Source organism: Frieseomelitta varia, unplaced genomic scaffold, assembly GCF_011392965.1.
Source record: "Frieseomelitta varia isolate USP_RPSP 00005682 unplaced genomic scaffold, Fvar_1.2 scaffold_470, whole genome shotgun sequence".
NCBI classification, from domain to species: domain Eukaryota; kingdom Metazoa; phylum Arthropoda; class Insecta; order Hymenoptera; family Apidae; genus Frieseomelitta; species Frieseomelitta varia.
The window spans coordinates 456,716-472,161 of NW_025110224.1; the positions used below are offsets into that span (position 1 = coordinate 456,716).

Sequence of the window (15,446 nt, forward strand, 5' to 3'; positions counted from 1 at the left end):
TAAAAGTAATTAAAACAGAAAATTCATTGTATCTCATAAACGAAGACAGATAGGACATATATTTATATGACTTTTTTTCATTATTTTTTAGGCATACAATCAGCTCCCGAAGTGGGTCTCATAAGTTACGAAACATCCTGTATAAGGAATAATTATAGTGTACAGGTGGTAATAAGTCTATCGTTGTATTTTAGCGTTGCGATTGGTCTCACAATTTTGTACACTCAATTCGATATTATTTAAAGTTTCTTAGTCTCCTCCTTGGTAGTAAACCCAAAGTTTTGAGTAATGCATCGTTACAGAACATTTCATACAGTTTAGTTTCTCAAAAATCGCATCCAACATATTTTCAACCAACCTTATTTACCCTCTTTCTATTGGTATTTTCTTAACCTTCGAAAAACCGCTAAAGATCCTCTCGTTTCATTTCATTTAGAATAAAGTTAAGTTTGACTTCGTAATATTCCTGAGGATAATATACTTCATGTTCAGTTTGGAACACTTGAAACAAGGCACTTGAGCCACTTTCAGGATAAAAATTTTTATCGTTCCATTAACCAGTTATAATTTCGCTTGTACAAAATCTTAGTGACTTCAAATATATTAATAATATAATTTCTTTAAAAATGTGTAAATATTAAAAACAGCTTGATTGTTATGGAGTATGGACTTTCAAAATAAACGTCTCGTATAATTTCTCTCTCTCTCTCTCTCTCTCTCTGTGTCAAGCAGTTTCGACTCGTTTCACGCGAATCTCTCTGCGCTTGAAAAATGCGAGGAACGATCGAGAGAAATCGACGTGCACACGCACGTACCGACGTTGAAACATATCGCCGGGCGGCGTGGTTTCGTGGATCACCGTGGGTAGACCCTCGAGATTCGAGAGCATCCATCGAGAGAGAGAGAGAGAGAGAGAGAGAGAAAGAGAGAGAAATCTCCGGTGTGTTACGGCCGAAGGGGGCTCGTTGAGCAATTGCCTCCCCTATAAATCAATAAGTGTCCTCGGGCGACCGGCACGCGGGCATTCGTTTCTTGGAAACGCCCTCGGCCGAAAGGAACGACCGATCGCCCCTGAACGAAGATTTTCAGATCGTATCGTGGTGATAAACGAGATAACCCCGGCGGCGTTCAACCGATTTCGAACGTGGAACGAGCTCTCTTCGAGGAGAGACTTGAGTCGACTGCTGGTCGTGCGATTAAACTCGTCGATAATACGGGCGCGACACTTTGCAAGTTCGAGCCTAAGGTTGGGCTAGTTACGGACAAAGTAGCCGGAACGTTGGTCCCATTGACAATTCCCCGTCCAGCGAATGGGAACGAAACGAAACGAGGCGGCTGCTGATTATTCTCGCATACAGATACGCGGCGTGTCTCTGCGTGCAGGGTGTCCCATTTTAGCGTTGTCACTTTGAATGCCCTTTTGTGCCCGCCGTTCGAAGGAACGACGGACACGCTCGCCGCGGCATTGAATCATTTTGGACGAAAAGAAAATCCGAAAGACTTGAGTCTGTTCGATGTTCTCGCGTAAATGCAACGTTCGATAGTTTAACGCTGGAGTTAACGCTCGAAAAGTGCTCGAGCAAAAAACCAATTCAGATTTTCTTTTAGAAATTTTATAGACGCAAGAGAATAGATATTTATCTAGATTTACAAATTTTTTTTCGTACAGATGAAAAATAATCAATTTACGCTACTCAATGCAAATGAAATAATTAGTTTAGAATTATTTGGGGAAATTTTATAGACGCAAGAGAATAGATCTTTATCTAGATTTACAAATTTTCTTTCGTACAGATGAAAAATAATCAATTTACGCTGATCAATGCAAATGAAATAATTAGTTTAGAATTTTTTAGAAATTTTATAGACGTGAGAGAATAGATCTTTATCTAGATTTACAAATTTTCTTTCGTACAGATGAAAAATAATCAATTTACGCTAATCAATGCAAATGAAATAATTAGTTTAGAATTTTTTTGGAAATTGTATAGACGCAAGAGAATAGATCTTTATCTAGATTTACAAATTTTCTTTCGTACAGATGAAAAATAATCAATTGACGCTAATCAATGCAAATGAAATAATTAGTTTAGAATTTTTTAGAAATTTTATAGACGTGAGAGAATAGATCTTTATCTAGATTTACAAATTTTTTTTCGTACAGATGAAAAATAATCAATTTACGCTACTCAATGCAAATGAAATAATTAGTTTAGAATTATTTGGGGAAATTTTATAGACGTAAGAGAATAGATCTTTATCTAGATCTTTGGCAAAATGTACAAATGAAAGCTTGTGTAAATTGTTACGAAAACATTTCGTTCGTTCAATAGATTAACTAATATAGAACTAAAAGTGTTTGAAATAATCAATTCAGAATTCCTTTTAGAAACTTTATAGACGTAAAAGTAAAAAAAAAAAATACATCTTTACCTTCGCCTCGAATTAACTAATCTTTCGTAAAAAACGAAAGCTTGTGCAATTTATTGCGAGAACATTCCGTTCGTTAACGCTAGAACTAAAAGTGCTGGAAATTAACCGAAATTCAGAATTACCTTTTAGAAAAGTAAAAAAATTAGTATCGTTCCCTAGATTTAACCCGACTTTTCGTAAAGCGTGCAAAGCTCGTGTAATTTATTTTACCACGAACGTTCTCGTTCGCACTCAACCTAGAATAGACAGAAATTTCCAGTCGCAACAAAAAACTCGACGCTCCAGTGATCAATAATTCCATCGTTAATTGATCTGTCGCTCCGACTCGAAAACTCGAAAACTATCCTCCCGGGAGCCGCAACGAAAATATTCGTTGATGGCCAAGTCCGAAAACAAACAGGCAGATAATTGAATCGAAAATGTCAGGTGTAGGATATTCAAAAGGTATTGAAAGAGAGTCGCCGTTGTTTGAGCAGAGCCAGCCAATACATAGGAGAGCCAGCGTTCATCCTGTGGCGGCTATGGAACGCTAGAAGCCCCGCTCCACTTTTCCCATTACGGTGCACACGCATAGAGCTCTTCGACACCTTTGTCGGGAGAGAAAACCGGCGTCACTCGCTTCCTCTATGTCGCAAAGCCCGTTTCTCGCGTCTCGCAACTTCCCTTCGCCTCCTTCTCCTCCAACCCCCGTAACTGGCAGCGGGAGGAGACCGTAATTTCAAAGTGTTCCGCCCTCGGCTACCGTCGCGTCTCGTTACATCGATTCTCGCTTCCCATTACCGCGATTGATCGCCGACTTTCGGAAACCCTTCGCCTGTTGCTGCATGCGCGCTAGCACGTCTAGCCCGGACTTAAGGTGTCGAACTTGATGCTTTTCAGCGAGATCGAGTCGCGCGTAATTTTGACAATTTTTCGTTGTCGCCGCTCGCGGAAATCTTTCCCCTCTTCTTCTTCTTTTCCTCTTCCGAAGGAAATTCCAAATCGGTTCCAGTTCGAGTTTGCGAAGTGCATGTTACTCCGCGATCAAACGCGTGCAGGGTGTGTCCCTCGCAACTGGGTTGGTAACACGGTTTGCTGTCGAACGTGTGGGTGGGAGGGGGAAAAATTGTAGAGCTGTTGTTGTCGTGGGTATGCTTCTGCATCGGTATGGTTTCAATAATGCAACAGTTGCGAACTGTAGAATTTCTTTTGACGGTCGCGACTCCTCGTGTCAATTCAACCAGTTGCGCCGGACTGCGGACCATAACGAGCGACCGAACCGCTTTCTTCTCGAACGATCGCCGGTACGATGTCGCTGGATAGAAATTATTAAGAAGTGATAAATTTATTATTTGTTTTATTTAAATATAGTTAACTGAGGAACTTTACTTAGATATACTCAAAACTGAGGGAATATTGACAATTTTGGAACGAAAAATCCTCCGACACGTTCATTCTAGCGCAAGAGGCTAAGCGAGAATACTACATTTGTTTTTTTTTTTTTTTTTTTTGTTTGGTTTACTTGCAACAAATGTTCGAATGCTCCACAATAACGTGGCGCTGAACAATTTCTTACCGTGTCTCTCTTACATTTTTCATCGCGTTGTTTAATCGTTCCGCGCTCACATTTGAACAATTCCTCTTAAACCTTTCGCTACCATGGACGAGATATCTCGCCACTGGGTCGGTAATGCATTGCCGACAGTACCGGCTGCTTCTGCAATTTTACTGGACGAATTAATTATCGCTTCATAGTTTCGCTCTTGCGGCAAGTTATCTCGTCTTTTATTTTTGATGAATGGAAAATGTCGAAGGAAAAATCAGATTGTTATATATTGAGAGGCAAAAACATTGCTACGATTACGAGATATCTTGCAAGAACGAAATAACTCGTCAATCGAATTGTAGAAGCGGTGTTGTAAGATATCTCGCCAATTCGTCTCAAGTAAAACGACTCGTCAATAGAATTGTAGTCAATAGAAAATAGTGTTATGAAGCGAGATATCTCGTCCATTGGTAGCAAAAAAGTTAGCTCGTCCTTTCATGTCATCGACTGAAATAATTAAAGATTCTGATGTTTTTTTTTTTAAGAAACCTCGCAAAGAAAAAGTCCAAAGAGGTTTAAACCGGGTGAATCGATACATTGGCCAAGACGTCAGACTATGTTTTGCATATCTGCATAAGTTCGTGTTAGATAGTGTTTTCTACGTGCCATATTCTTTTTTTTTTTTTTTTGGTAACATTTTTAATTCTTTACGAATCACTCAACATTCGAAAAGATACGCAGGAAAATGATTGAAACATCAAAAATACACAGTCATTCGCCACTCTACTCCGGTATCATTTTTTATTCAGAATGGCGCGAGGAATCGACTCGCGCAGAAAGAAAATTGAGTGCAATTGCACTTTGTGTTTCTTTTTGCAACCGCGTTGACGCACTCTCGGCAAGAAAAAAAGATCGCGTCGCACGGTGACAGAGCTCGTGGAAAACTTCCCACGCCAATTTTTTTCTCCATCTTTCGAGAATCAACCCGAGTTATAGCCCGACCCAGTTACAAGACACCAGTTACCCTGTACACTCTTCACTGTTGTTGCGTTTTTCCCCTCCATCGTTATTGAATCCCAAAAGACGAATCTTTTCGGTCTTGCTCCCACTTGAAAATTTTCCCTCTTTCTACTTTCTTTTTTCTCTCTCTCTCTCTCTCTCTCTCACCTAGCTATCGTTACTGCTACTACCATCAGTCATGGATCACGAAGGCCCATAGTACAGTGACACCTGCATAGGAATGATCCGACTCACCAAAGCTAGAAATCGCACTCGTAGCCGTCTCGTCGCGTGTCGCTTTTTCTTTCATTTTTTTTTTTTTTTGTTTTTTTCTTCGCGCGATGATCGCGAGATTAACAACTCTGAACGACTGTTCTGAAACGAAACAGCAACGACGACGACGACGACGACGACGACGCGTGTATTCGACGAGATTCATTTGAAAGGGAGAGAACGGAAAGAAAAGGAAAACGCGCGACGGGGGAGGAGAGGATTCGCACTAAAATCCATTCGCGAGGCATTCATCGGTCGAGCGTGAATGAGCGTGTGACGAGCGGTGAATTTTTCTTTGCCGCCTTTGATCTCGGGCCGGTATTGTTCCGCGCATACAGCGGACGGTTATTCAATTAGACTCGGCCGCAAAGAATGCGTCATTTCGCAGCCACGGATTAGTCGGAAATAACCGCGCCGTTGCGTTCTATAATCCGGCCTTGCTGGTAATTCAGCGAGAGGAAAGCTCTTTTTATCGTTCCGCCATTCAAACGGTTAATTGGTATCTCGTTAGGAGTTTCCATCGGCGCGGCAGAGTGCAGAGGAAGGAAAAATAAGACGTGTCTCCAACAACTTTCGATCCGCTGAACGATCTAACGCCAAATCGTCTTCTTTTTCTCCCCTTTTTTTTTTCCTTTTCTCTCTGTGCCAGCTTTTCGTGAAAGCTACGGGAAAGTTACACGCGAGTTTCTCTGCCCTCTGCCGTTGATTCGACTTCGCTCGATTGGTGCCTTAACCCTTTCGATACTAGCGACGACTATAGTCGTCCATCGTTGAACCAACGGCGACCAATGTAGAATTCCCATCGATTCGTAACTTAGGCACAGATATCAGAATCTACGAGAACAAAATCATCAAATGGCGTAGAAAGTTTTTCTTTCACACCATTGAACGTATCGGTTTCTATAAATTCTAAACGAAGAAAGACATTTTTATTGTCGACTTTCGACCTAATGTTAAATAAGACAAATTTTACGAAAGTGTCGCTGTGAGAGAATTTTTGTTAAAATTATTATCGAGTCCGGTATTATATCCGGTATTATATTTGTACCGGTAGCGGTGATCGAAAAAGCGCTGTCGTTAACGTAAAATCTGCAACTACGTATTTCAAATATTTCGTACTGAATTATATTATTAAACAATTTTACTACGGCTAGCCGCAAGTAACGTTGTTTTCTTCAAATTTAATAAACACTGCCATCTAGTGGCAATAATTTAACTTAATTATAACATAACCTATATTCTAGGTTAATTATATTGACATTCAGTGTGCTTATTGTTAAATTATATTGTAGATCGAAGCTTTATTAACTCTTAAGCGAAATGAAATTTCATACGGTATCGAAAAAACAACGTTACTTATGGACACCCTTAGTATAAAGCGTCATTATTAGAAAACGTATTAAAGTTTGATTTTTTCCCACCAATTCGTCAAGATGGCGCTCGCGTCGTAGTTGTACAGAGAGTTTACGCCTTTAAATAAATATATTACGAGGTTCAAGAACTTATAACAATAACTATTTATCAGTATCAATGTTTAACAAGATTTTATAATGACCGTCTGCTTTGATTTGAGAAAACAAAATATTTTCTGCCTTCTTATTTTCTTCATTCTTCGTTTTAAGTTAGCGTCGTCGCTGTTAAACTCGTTTTTTTAAATACTCGCGCCGCCACTCACCCTTCCAATTTATTGTTTGAAGGTAGTGTTTAGAGCAAATTTGTCTCTTTTTATTTTAAATCCTATTAGTGTTGAATTTCTTCTTGATATAGCGAAGATTAGTATATTCATATTTGCACAAATTTATATATTTTTATTATATTTAAAATTTATATATTTTTATTATATTTAAAATTTACATATTTTTGTTATATTTAAAATTTATATATTTTTATTATATTTAAAATTTACATATTTTTGTTACATTTAAAATTTATATATTTTTATTGTATTTAAAATTTATATTATTTATATTATTTTTATTATATTTAAAATTTATATTATTTATATTATTTTTATTAATATTTATAAATTTATATTATTTTCTATTAAAGATAGTGTTTGCTCAAGATTTCAGAAAACAAAATATTTTCTGCCTTCTTATTTTCTTCATTCATCGTTTTAAATTAGCGTCGTCGCTGGTTAAACTCGCTTTTTTAAATATTCGCGCCGCCACAGTACTCCCCCTTCCAATTTATTGTTTGACGGTAGTGTTCTGTCTCTTTTTATTTTGAATCCTGTATTAGTGTCGAATTTCATCGTAATGTATATCTACACTACTTGATACAGTGAAGATTGGTATGTTCATATTTTCACAAATTTATGTATTCTTATTATATTTAAAATTTACTTATATATCTATATTATTTTTAAATTTATATTATTTTCTATTAAAGATAGTGCTTTGCTCAAGATTTGAGAAAACAAGATATTTCCTGCCTTCTTGTTTTCTTCATTCATCGTCTTAAATCAGCGCCAGCTGTTGAACTCGCCAATACCCGCCACAGTTGTCCCATACGCTGGCAGCGTGTTCGCGATTAAACTGTCCGTTCAACGGAGTTCACAGTGGCCAAAGGTGAACGAAGCCGTATCGAAAGGGTTAACTGCTCGTCGCCACTCACAGCCAGCCTGTTTCTTGGGACGATCGTTACGCAGGCAGGACGTGACGAGCGACGAGAACGTTCGCGAGACATCGTCGCGTGCACGACGTTCGATCACGGAGAGTGTCATTGACTCGATGCGATGATTGGTGTTCGGCAGAAAGGGAATGAAATCGTAGTGAATTGCATGCGGTAATCCACTGCCGGAGGATTCGATCGAGCAATCGTAGGCAACGGAATGGCATCGGCGCTTGTTTAGAAACGTTCGTGTGCATCGGCGCACGCGAGAGAGAGGAGCCTTTCTAGAGAGTTTTTTCACGTTAGTCCCCTAGTCTAGCCTAGAGAGCCCGCTTCTTATTAGAACACGCGAGTAACACTATAAGTATACACGGCGTTTCCCGTTCGTGCGTTCGAAGACAGTTGTAGAATAAAATGAACTAAGCGAAGTTCTTCGCTCGCGGCGAAGAACAATGAAAAAAATGAGAAGTCGTATCGCGAGCGAGCGCACCGCACGCAGACGCACCGTGTGTATCTATAGGAGCCTCCATAAGTACCGCATAAGTAGCGCCACACTCGACTCGACACGGCAAACTCACACAAGATAGAAACACCACACCTAGCACCGAGTTTCTAGACGATGGAACGAAGCTATCTCAACGTTCGATAGCCAGTGGCCGGCCGCTGAATAAAACCCGGCTCTTTCCCTCTGCTTCAGGCCGGTCGGTGTCTGGGGGAAGATCGTGGGCTCTTTGTGCGCGATCGCCGGCGTACTGACGATCGCCCTGCCCGTTCCCGTCATCGTCTCCAACTTCAACTACTTCTATCACCGTGAGACTGACCAGGAGGAGATGCAGTCGCAGAACTTCAATCACGTGACCAGCTGCCCGTATCTCCCTGGTACGAACGATCCACCGATCGAATTTTCGAATCGCTATTGTGTCACTGTTGTCTCTATTGTGGTTTCATCTATCACGTTTATCATCATTCTTTATGGCGCCGAATATATTTGCCTTCGACTGTCGATCTTGTCACAGCGAAGAAAGTTTGAATTTTGGGGGCAAGGGTCTCTCTTTCGGATCGTAACGTGTGACCGAACCGTATACAACAATTTGGACAATTATCTGGACAGAAATTACTGATTAGTGATAAATTTGTTATTTATTTTGTCGGGGTTATATACTTAAATATATACTTGAAACTGAAAAAGTGTTGCAATTTTGGGACAAAGAAAAAAAAAAAAAAAAAGAATCGTCGACGTGTCGTTCTAGCGCAAGAGGTTAATAACTCGCGTAGATTCGACGAGGATACTCGGACGAGTAATTTATGATTCGCTACGGTTGCAAAAAGATATCTTCGATAGCGGAGCAAGTACGGTAAGAAAGAAAAGATATCGCTCTCGTCGAGAATACTAAAGCGTTCGAGTTGTCGACAGACAAATCCCGGCGAGTGTCTGTACCGGTATCGCGTGTCTACGCCCCTTAATCCGCTTAGGCGCGAGCTGCCCCGGCCAATCGGTCAGTTTTTTCGCGCCTTCCTTCGCGCGAGGACGTCGAACGATTAAAGAGGAGTCGACACAATCGGCGAGGATTATCCGCAGGAAGCACGCACGCGGGGGCGATTTAAGCTCGACTTTCCACAGTTTATCGAGCTCCCTCCCTCCCCACCCTGGGGAGATGTAGTGGTTTCTGAAACTGTAGCAACGCGCCAGCGGGCACTCGAGCGAACTCCGTTTCTCGTTTGTTTCGCAGGTCAACACTTGAAGAAGAGCTCGATGTCGGAATCGTCGTCGGAGATAATGGAGCTGGAAGAGGGCATACTGCTCACTCATCCCGAGATTACCAAGAAGCCCAACTGCAACCCTCGCCACAATAACAATATTAATCCAGCCTGTATGAGCATCGAGACTGACGTCTGACTACTAGGTGGGTAACTTTGAAAAACCGATCGTACGCCGCGAAATCAACGCCTTCTCAGCCTTGTTGACTGTTGAGTTGAGAGACCAATACGTTCTTCTCCAACTTTTTTCCAAGCGAATGACACAAAACTTTTTGATTAACCTTTAATTTAAATGACCCTTCGCTAATGGACGGATTTAAATCGCCAGGCGAAGTTTAATTTTACATGTTTTCATATAAATTACTGTAGTTCCTATATTTTTAAAGTTAATCAAGTCAAATGAAAGACTACGTTATTTTGCAGTAATTTATTATGATTTATTTGCAATAATACATTCGGCTTTCTCGGATACTATATAGGCGTCGATATATCGGACTTTTTAATACTTAAAATCGGACGTTAAACTTAAAAGGTTAAACAACATTAATCAATAACGTCAGACGATCCATTTTTCATCGCCTGTTGTCATACGTTTCAAAAATGTATTCGTTTCCCTCGCGTTTCAAAAGCGAATCGCGTATAATTATACGTTTAAGCAGATAAACTTCTTCGAGTTGGCGTGACGTCCAAACATCGAGTTCACTCACGTATCCAAGTGCTTTTATATAACTTTCCACGCTTGATCTTGATCTTGGTCAGAATTTCTGCTACGTCCCGTGTCGTGTAAGGATGATTTGCATCGACTGACGCCTTTATTTTGTCGCCGTCGATTGCCACTGGTCTTACTGAGCGTGAAATCACCAGGACGAAATTTGGCGAACCATTTTTGCCGCACGTATATTCACGATACAGCACGTTTTTACGTATTTGCGCCGCGTTATTTCACTTTTTAACAAATAAAACAACAAAACATATCGAAAATAGTGGTTTTGATTCTCCAGTTTTTAATTAACACGCAACGAATACAATACTTGATGAATTTTCACGCAATTTTTTGGAAAGATAAGCTTGAAACGTCCTCTGCCAAGTGGATGAACAATCTCCAGGATTGAACTGAAATTACTTACACTTTACAACGTCTACGACCGATTGTCTATCTGAAAAGAACCGCTTAGGACTTATTGGCCAACCTAACTTGGTAGAGATTTTTCGGTGACCGTGCAAAAGTCTAAAGAGTCTGATTCAAGGAAAACACGAAGAGGAGGAAGGCTCGCCCTCGGTAAATCGAGTCTCCGGATTTGAAACGCGTCGTTCGCGTCCCGATACTTTAACAATGAGTGACCATTGTCAAAATGTGACGCGTGATCATCGAAACGCGATCGCAAGACGAGCAACGGAGGCTTGTTAACCCCTTGACTGATAACATCGAGTCGTGCTCGTGGTACAAGTTAGGGTTTCGATTTAAAAGAAAAAGTAAATTGTAAACCTACGAGATTTCAAATCAGATTTTAATCCTTTGCACTCGGGGGATTATTTTCGCATTTCCTTCCACCAACTCGATCACGATGAATGCAATTTATCGTGAAAAATTTAGCATGACTTTTTAATACATTGTCGACTGGCAATTTTAAGCAGAAACCATCTCGTGTCACCGGCTATTATTTCGTAATTGAGTACGAAAGTGAAACAATCTAAATAAACTCCAATATACTTTATTTATACAGAATGAATTTAAATGAAACTTTGTACATCTTTTACGTATATTATATTTTATACATATAATATATTTCAGTAATTTTTTTTTTTTGTTGTATAGCAATTGCCTACGTGCAATGGTTTTGCAAATTTGCCATTAATTTCCACATCGCTGCAATATATTTCAAAATCACTCGGACAATCGGACAAAGCGTCTGCATGTAATTCATTGAAAAGTTCTTCACCGTCACGATCCGTCATGATTGAAACTTTTGTAACACTAAATTATTGCGATGAAAACCTAAATATCAATAAAAGCAATTTTTTTTCTAATAAAGTAAACACGACGAAGATCTTACAGTATCTTGCGTTGCCCTGAGTGATAAAAATTAAAATAGCTAATGCAAATGTGTGTTAATTGTCAAAATAGAGCATTAAAATTTATCGAGGGAAATTTATAAAATTTCACATCTTGTAACTTTCTACAGTTATCATTTAAAACAATTCCCGAGTTGCCGGAATGAAACTTGATGCCAGCTGGCATCATTCCGAGCGCAGTGGGTTAAATTTAATTTCATTAAACTGAACTTTTATCGATTGATAAAAATTACACATAACGTTCTTGAATACCCTGAGTCACGGATGGGCCGTAGTTACATTGTATTAAACACACAAATTCAAATTCAATTTAATCAACAATGGTTACACGTTCTACTATTATTAACTTAGTCATTATTAACGTTTAAAGATTCGGTGATAAAAGTTCTGTAATAATGAGAAAGAGGCGTATTTAAATTTTCAATGGGAGCCACATGCCACCCCATGCCCTAAGTTGAGTTTACAGTTTACAGTTTACAACAAAAGTAACGAGGGGCTTGCCCCTTAAAATTGCGAAGGGAAATCGTAAGGCAAGAGAGGTTAAAGGGTGTTTGTGTGATTGCAGTGAAGGAGACGGTGGCAGCGTGGTGGCCAATGCTGGAACGATTGTCGAGGAACAGCTGCAGCTTGCTACGGTGCCCGACGTAGGCCTCCTTCACACGTCGTCGTAGTCGCGCTAGCTGCGAACGCTAGCGACACAGCGCTCGTGCGCGTGCGCGCTGGCTGCCGAGTCGCAACGCGGCTGCGCATGCGCACGCGCACGCGCCAACCCGCCGTCTGTCCATATAGTTTGTCAATACGAGGGGTGCTTCCAATCCATTGCCACGTCTGTCACCATGAGAGACGAGAAAGGACGAGCGAATGAAAACGAGGGAAAAAACGCAACGACCAAAAAAAGGGATTCGGCTGACTAACGGGTGCCGCGTAATTTCTTCCATCTTCATGTCGGTGCGACGCGACGCGGAACAGAGGAAGATATATATATATATATATATACATACATGTGTATATACATATACCCGTGCGTCGGCGGCTGTGAGAGTGGGATAAACAAACAGAGAGAAAGGGTTAGTTTTGGTATGGCAACGAGTTTCCTGTCTCCGACGAGGTAATCGCGAAGAAAACGAGAAAGAGAGAGAAAGAGAGAGAGAGACAGCCGTTTCGGAGGTGTTTTACAGTACACACGCACCCCACGTAGGGACCTACGTGCTAATAAGGGGGACGGAGCCAGGATATTTCAGTCGCGCTGCCGGTCCCCACACCACCGACTCCAGTGTTCAATACAAACGGTATAAACAAATAAATAAAACATAACAAATAAACGGTATAAACGAAACGAAAAGAGGGAAAAGAGAGAAAGAGAGAGAGAGAGAGAGAGAAAGAATTAAGTCGCGGCGGCTTCGCGAGTTAAAAGAGGGGGGAGAAAAAAAGTGAGAAAGAAAACGTGGTCGAGCCCTTAACCTCCCCCCTCCGATTAGTTTTGGCGTTCGACACGCCGGCAAAACACGGCGGATCGAAGGGGGAGCCGGCCGGCAACGAAACCAGGGGAATCGTACCAGATAATACTAATTAATTATTATCGATGTAATTATTATATCGAGTACACGTAGGCGAAGGTACGCTAAACAAACAAACAAACAAAAATAAAAACAAATAAATAAGGAATATTCGTTTTAAATGATTGTAACATTGCGCGAAAAACGGACGAAGCCACGATCGAGCGGAAGAGGAGGACATAGTCGGGAGGGGGGGAAAAAAAAAGAAAGAGAAGAACGGAAGGAAAATGGCGATGGCGCTCGCGTTGAGAGAAAGAGAGAGAGAGAGAGATAGATTTCTGAAGACGATGTAATAGGCGTTGTAAACACGGCGAGTAGCTACGGAAGCAAGAGTGCGTTATTTTTTTCTTTTTCTTTCTTTCTCCAGCGGAGAGACAGTTTTGTTTTCTTTTTTTTTTTCCACTGAGGACAAATTACTCGAATTATGCCGCACCGTATATATTTCGAACCGCGAGAGACCATTATTTGGAATGCAATTCGTTTTTCAGAGCGTAACACTGTGTACTTGTACTTTGCTGGCGATGCACGGCCGTGTATACACGAACACGCGCCTACACACGTAACCAGCGTTCGCATAATTTCGAAAGGGACGCGCGTTGTACTCTCGTTGTTGAACTGTTAAAAGTAGCGATAGCCGTCGATCGTGCACGATTCACGGAGTGCGCGATCCGAAGGGAAATTCAAACATAGGGGTAGGATCGTTTTTTTTTTTTCGGATCTTTTGCGTGCTTTCTCGGTGCGTAATCGCGACCGAAGGCCGCAATCGGGACTGTGCCGAGTCACTCCTTCGTGCACGTTCGAGAGAAGCGAGTCGGCTGAAAAGCACCGCGCGAGGTTAGCTTCGGTTCGTCGCTGACAACCGATCGAAAGGGCAAACGTCGACGAAAGTAAATTGATTATTATCGCCGACTGGAGAAACTGTTGCGATCAATGACCGGAAAATGTGTCTGCCGATGGCGCGTACAACCGTGTTCACGCTCCCGATCTCGCGACGAATGTCACCAATGTGCACGGAAATCGGTCCCTTCGTTCGCACAACCAATACGAACTCGACACACAGAGAGAAAGAGAGAGAGAGAGAGAGAGAGAAAGTCGAGTAGTAGCGAAAGCAGTATCACGCAGAGATTCCGTTCTTATTAGCGAGGCCAATTTGCCAACGTTTCGTAATCGAGTCGATCGCAAACGATCACGAATTCGATTTTGTGTTCAAGCTGTTAGGGGAAAAATACGGTCGACGGTGAGGAAGTGTTCAAGTATATTATACACCAAGTATAAACTTTTGTTCCGTGATTGCGCGCGTTCATCGTTTCAGTTGGTTAAAAAAATGTCGATCGTTTTCGTTTCGTTTCTTTTTCTTTTTCTCTCGCGCACGCTCACTTCCCTCGTTTCACGTTTTCTTCCTCTGCGAGATTTCCCGCCCTTTCGATCGAATGTCCAACGTTTGCGAAGCATGCTGGTAAATTCCGTCGTTACGTATACACACAAATATCGAATGAATTTCGATGAAATGCCAAATCGTAGAACAGTATATTTCAAGTATATATCCACTAACGAAACGAACAAAATGATCGAAAGGGGCGGCGAACAGTCGCGAGAGATCATCGAGATTTTTTTTTTTTTTCCTTTTGGTTTCTATCTTGGAAATAAAGAACGATCAACAGCGAATGGAACGTGAGGTAAAGAGAGGAGGGCGAGATCGAGAATTGAGCGATGCGAAAGAAAGAGAGAGAGAGAGACGAGAGACAGAGTCAGAAAACGAAATGGCGAAGTCGCGAAGTTGGTGAAAAACGAATTGATGGGTCGATCGGTGCTCGATGCGAAAAGCAACAACAACACTTTCCCTATCTCTTCGCTGTCGTCTCGATGTTTTCGCCTCTTTCCCGGTGGAAAAAGCAAAAGAAAAGAAAAGAAAAGAAAAGAAAAAAAAAAAGAAGAAGCGCATCACAAAAAATCGCAAAGACTGCCATTTTACCATTCTCAGTAAAAAGAAAAAAGAACAAAAAAAGTACGAAATAAAAAAAAAAGAGAGAGAGAGAGGAACATCGCGTTAACGTGTAATAACGATTTCCACGATTACTTCGAGAACGATCGTCCATGCTCCGAGCGATTTTCCGCTTTCAAGGTCGACCCTTCGAACTGCCCGCGTCGTACAACCGGCCGCGTTCTCGCGATCGAACGGCTCGGTCGAGTCGTCGCGAATGTTTTTTTTTTTTTTT

The 15,446-nt window shown here is 41.1% G+C and overlaps 1 protein-coding gene and 1 long non-coding RNA gene across 6 annotated transcripts in view; one reads left to right on the forward strand and one right to left on the reverse strand.

Annotated features, from left to right (window-relative positions):
• Positions 1-8,456, reverse strand: part of LOC122532758 — a 22,060-nt gene extending 13,604 nt beyond the window's left edge. The window contains exon 1 of the long non-coding RNA XR_006307571.1: positions 8,334-8,456. This is a non-coding gene — a long non-coding RNA (uncharacterized LOC122532758). The remainder of the gene's footprint in view (positions 1-8,333) is intronic.
• Positions 1-15,128, forward strand: part of LOC122532756 (potassium voltage-gated channel protein Shaker) — a 110,752-nt gene extending 95,624 nt beyond the window's left edge. For 3 of the 5 annotated variants that reach the window (XM_043661804.1, XM_043661803.1, XM_043661805.1), the window contains exons 6-8: positions 8,541-8,722; positions 9,574-9,747; positions 12,240-15,128. In XM_043661804.1, the coding sequence (XP_043517739.1) occupies positions 8,541-8,722; positions 9,574-9,740 (349 nt within the window). In that variant the 3' untranslated portion in view covers positions 9,741-9,747; positions 12,240-15,128. Of the gene's footprint in view, positions 1-8,540; positions 8,723-9,573; positions 9,748-12,239 lie in introns of those variants that run through there. The other 2 variants (XR_006307569.1, XR_006307568.1) reach the window with 1 other exon arrangement.
• Positions 15,129-15,446: the final 318 nt, after the last annotated feature.